The sequence below is a fragment of the Oncorhynchus gorbuscha genome, linkage group LG06 (genome assembly GCF_021184085.1).
Source record: "Oncorhynchus gorbuscha isolate QuinsamMale2020 ecotype Even-year linkage group LG06, OgorEven_v1.0, whole genome shotgun sequence".
Taxonomy (NCBI): domain Eukaryota; kingdom Metazoa; phylum Chordata; class Actinopteri; order Salmoniformes; family Salmonidae; genus Oncorhynchus; species Oncorhynchus gorbuscha.
The window spans coordinates 73131212-73135784 of NC_060178.1; the positions used below are offsets into that span (position 1 = coordinate 73131212).

Genomic DNA, 4573 nt, shown 5'->3' on the forward strand with positions numbered 1-4573 from the left:
ATGTAAATTGTTTTGATATAGACAGATTTAAAGTGAAAAATCAACTATTCATAATAATAGTACATTTCTTTTATTGAAAACATTCCAAATGCAACAACACAGTTAAGCTGCATGAAAAAGATCAAGTACAGATTAAAAACAATTACATTTCAAAATATACATAAAATTATGTCTCAAAACTTATCGAAGTGCATCAACCTGAAGTGCTTCTAAAAATGTTGCTTTTACAATGCTAGTGGGGTTTACATAAATATCTCTATTACAAAATAGATGTAATATACATGATATGTCTATCTTAAATATTAACAAGTGTATTTACATAAATGTTAATTTTTCACTATCAGTTGTTCTGGATACATTTGTCACCATATCTGCTGAACTTTGTGGGCAGATTGTCCACTGGATAAACGGTTGGGCCTGTTTTCATTGTCGGGGGTCCGTTTAACAGAGTCCAGTCGCATCTGGTGACCACCTCGACCAGGAACACCTTAAGTACAACTTTAGCAAACTCTTTGCCCACACACGTCCTCGCACCACCCCCAAATGGGATGTAACCGAACCGGGAGGAGTCATCTGGTGACTTGTCCAAGAACCTCTCTGGCTGAAACTCCTCCTTGTTCATAAGTGTGTCCAGCACATCGTGTGTGTCACAGATGCTGTAGATGACTTTCCAACCCTTGGGAATCTGGTATCCCTGAGGAAACACACTTTAGGTTAGGTGGGGTGGGTATGGCAATGACTTCCAACAATTTTCTTCCAATCATTATACATAGAGCTGCTACCATGTTGCGATGATATATTTGTAGAAAAACGCATATACTATAACAGTACATGGTTTCCATTTTGTGGCTCTCAAAACATAATCAATTATGCCTCCTTCAAACTTTTAGCCTAAAATCTTGTGTAAATGTAATTTCAGATGCTACAACATAGGTTTACTTACATTGAGCTCAAACGTCTTCAGTGCCACACGGAAGCCACCAGGGACAGGAGGGTTTATACGGAGAGTTTCTTTGATGACACAGCTGGTGTACTTCAACTGTTCCAACAACTCAATACTCAGTGGTTTGTCCTCAGATTGGGTTCCCAACAAATGCTGTAAAAATATGTATATATTATAAACACATAGATAGGGGGACATAAATCTCGCAAGTGAGATGTACAGCAAATTCAATCAATTAAATATAGCCCTAGATGTGGAAGAATATAATGTATAAATACTTTAATGAGAGTTGTGTCTCAACTTAATCTCATCATAACCAAAAAAAGATGGGCCTCCATTGACTATTCTTTTGTTGTCATGGAAGACTTTGTAAACAAATGATTTATGGTTTCAAATCATGTTAAATAAATATTATGCCATGTCATTGGCACAACAAGAATCAAGTGTCATGTACAATGTTGTCATGTTGTTTTTTGGTGATACAGAGTGATACCAACCTTCTCCTGAAGCTCATGGCGCATTTTACGCATGACATGTGCATGCAGCCCGAGAAACATCACCAAAGAGGTCGCAGTGCTCGCTGTAGTCTCGTGGCCACCGAATAGCAATTCTGTGGCAGACTCTTTATCTCCTGAGGGAAACAAATAAAGAACGGTTCATGGAGTAAATGACAGTGTATAGAATCAAATAGCTAAACGAAAGGCATCTGGTTACCTCCATGCTTAGTCGCTCCTCGTTCCTCTCTCCATTCTCAATCAATAACTGCAGAGCATCTTTGTAGTTATTGTTGTTATCAATATTGGACAGCTTGTTTTTGATGTTTTGCTCTATCTTTGAGTGGATGATGTTGCGTGCTCTCAGACCCTAAATTGAATGGTGAAAAATATCGGTAAAAAAAAATTTGCGCGCACACTGAAGCCCCTGTGATGCAGGCCAGGGCTGTTTTAATCAATCAATCGTATCATTTGACAGACAACTTACCCGGTACAAGCCGCTGAAAGGAACATCGATTGGTAGGGAGAAAAGGTTATTTATCATTTCTTTGAACGCTTCCACTAATTCCAGCTCGTCGGTCTTTGTTTGCTCGGGCTCGAAGCCAAGCAGAATCCTCATTGCGATGCGGAACATGAGGCGCTTCATCTCTGGGTACACTAGCACACAAGAGTCGCTTTGCAGCCAGCTATGCACTGCACATCTCACCTCCTCCCGGATCACAGGAATATACTCTTTCAGGGCTTCTCCAGAAAAGGCTTTCATGATCGCCTGCAGGCAAACAGGAGAGAGCGCTTTAAGGGCACGTTATAAGGACACCGCTGTAAAAAGGCAAGGTAAATTACAATTTTGTTTTTCATCGTAAGCATAAACCGTGAGCTTCCTACACAGACATGTAGGCAACTCTACGTATTTCCTACCTTTTTCTTGCTCTTGTGGAGCGCGCCGTGCGCATTGGAGAGGGCGTGCGACCCGAGGATGAGTCGCACTGATGCTGGCCACTGAGCCGCGACCAATTTGTGTTCCGACATCAGAATCTGTTTCACATGTTCTGAACCACTTACCCGCACCGTGGGACTCCCAAAGAGATGCGTCTTATAAATATATCCATATTTCTGACGTTTGATTTGTAGGAATTTTCTTCTCTAGAAATATAAATAAGAAGAATACACGGACGAATAGATACTGTAAATGTCATTCATATAAATGGCTTGAATGAGGCTACATAACAACCCTTCAATTTATTCAATAGCATTTTGTTTTCTGGTAGGACGTTTGAGCCTGATGCATCACCCCAACAATAACTAATCAATAGCAGCCTGCTGCACACTGCAAATATAGGGAGGAACTGAGTTTTCACTGCAAATATAGGGAGTTTGTTTCCATCATCAGTTACCTGTAGGACCATCTGAAGCGTCTCGCCAAGGAAGGGCAGTCCCATGGTACCCGGAGGAAGAGGACTCTGACAGGTTGGATCACTTCCACTAATGACGTACATTTCCCACAGTTTCATTGCCGTCACGATCAGAAGGAGTGGGAGCAGGAGAGTGCAAAGACATGTTACGAATAACGTGTAGAAACCCATCTCGAGGAGAAGTGTACGGATGGACCGCAGGAGTGGACTGGTATGTCTCACCCTCCATTCTGCGCTTTTATACGCCCGTTTCCCCCCAACTAGTTGCCCCATCTTACCTTGGGTCAGACAAATTAGTTCACTCAGAGTTCATCTTTAATTGTGCTGCTCTTGCTCGCGCGCCCCGTGCTCCGCCCACAGCGGACAGGCCCGAATGTTTAACCATTTCTTGGGTGCGCATAGGCTACCACTGACACAGTAGCCCCACAACAGAATGCAAGCCTCTGGCTTTGAAAATGACCTCTTTGGTTACCCAATATATCGTGTTCATAATTTACAGCGTGCACGCATCACTGTAGTTGTGTTAGGGTCTACATAGTATGAGACTAATCGGTCTCGATTACTTTAGAAAATGAATTATACTTCCCACGAAGAGGACACCCAGGCTTGACGCATGCATCAGTAGGCTATGAGAAGCGTTGCTTCTGTGTTCACTGTGTAGGCATATCAATGTATTGTCTTATATTTTTCAAACGGCAATGCATTACTGTTTTGTATTTAGTTTAGGCTACACAATGGGCTTACAGTTAATTACTATATTACTTTGAAATGTCGATGCCATCTAACACTCTACAAATCACCGTCCTCTTTGGACCCTCTGTTTAAAACCCATGACCGCAGCGCGATTCCAACAGAGGTGGGGGCAGTGACGCTCTATCCCATTCCCATGCGCTGACCTGCATGTGACCTACAACACGGACGGTGACATCCGTGTGAACTCCGGCGCCAAAATGTCGCCAAGTTCACTGTCCATCATCAAATAACGAGTTACAGGGCCCTATAGAACACATAATTAAAGAGGGGTTCGCGTCATTACAGTCGGACAGTCATCTATTCTGTCTATCATGACAATCAAATTGAGGTCATAAATATACCATCTCTCAATCTAGGCCAAATGAGATCAGGATTTCATACAGCTTTTCCAATGTCCCAATCAACCTATAGGGAATATAGCCTACAGCACAATTAGCATAATTTCAACCTTTTTGAAGATAATTTGAGAAGGGTCATTTGAATTGTTGGTTTTAACTTGGTAAGAGTGTGTGTGTGTGTGTGGGGGGGGGTACTTTCCGTAATCTATAGAGGAAATTCAGATAGTGAGCTATTGGTTTACCATTCTTTGCTGTGAAAATGATGCTGTGAAATATCATTGGTGTTGTGATCACAGCCTGTGGAGTGCAGCTAACAAAGCCGTCAACTAAATTGAGGGTCAATAGGGCAAAGTTAACTGGTTCACTAGAGGGTCACACTGCCATCCGAGTTCACTCTGAAGGTGTAATCTCTTGCAGGTTCAGTTCATCTTCGAGGGCGGAGCCTGTCAGATGATATGCAAATCTCCTTTTGGTTATGGAATTTAATGTTATGAGTTGGTGAATGAAAACAGACCCAATTAGGAATAAGACTTTACACTTTACGCTAACAATTGACTATATTTCGGCATATCCAATTAAAAACATACAATATGTCATGAAAGATTGAATAGGCTTATACTGTGATAATACTGG

General features: G+C 41.8%; 1 protein-coding gene across 1 annotated transcript; it reads right to left on the reverse strand.

Moving 5' to 3' along the window:
- LOC124037249 (cytochrome P450 26A1-like) lies at nt 1-3121 on the reverse strand. The gene is made up of 7 exons (XM_046351928.1): nt 2832-3121; nt 2356-2580; nt 1925-2206; nt 1648-1807; nt 1441-1571; nt 944-1096; nt 1-694 (listed from the first exon to the last, which is right to left on the reverse strand). The coding sequence occupies exons 1-7, from the start codon at nt 3018-3020 to the stop codon at nt 341-343; spliced, it is 1494 nt and encodes a 497-aa protein (XP_046207884.1). The 5' UTR covers nt 3021-3121; the 3' UTR covers nt 1-340.
- Between the last annotated feature and the right edge of the window lie 1452 nt (nt 3122-4573).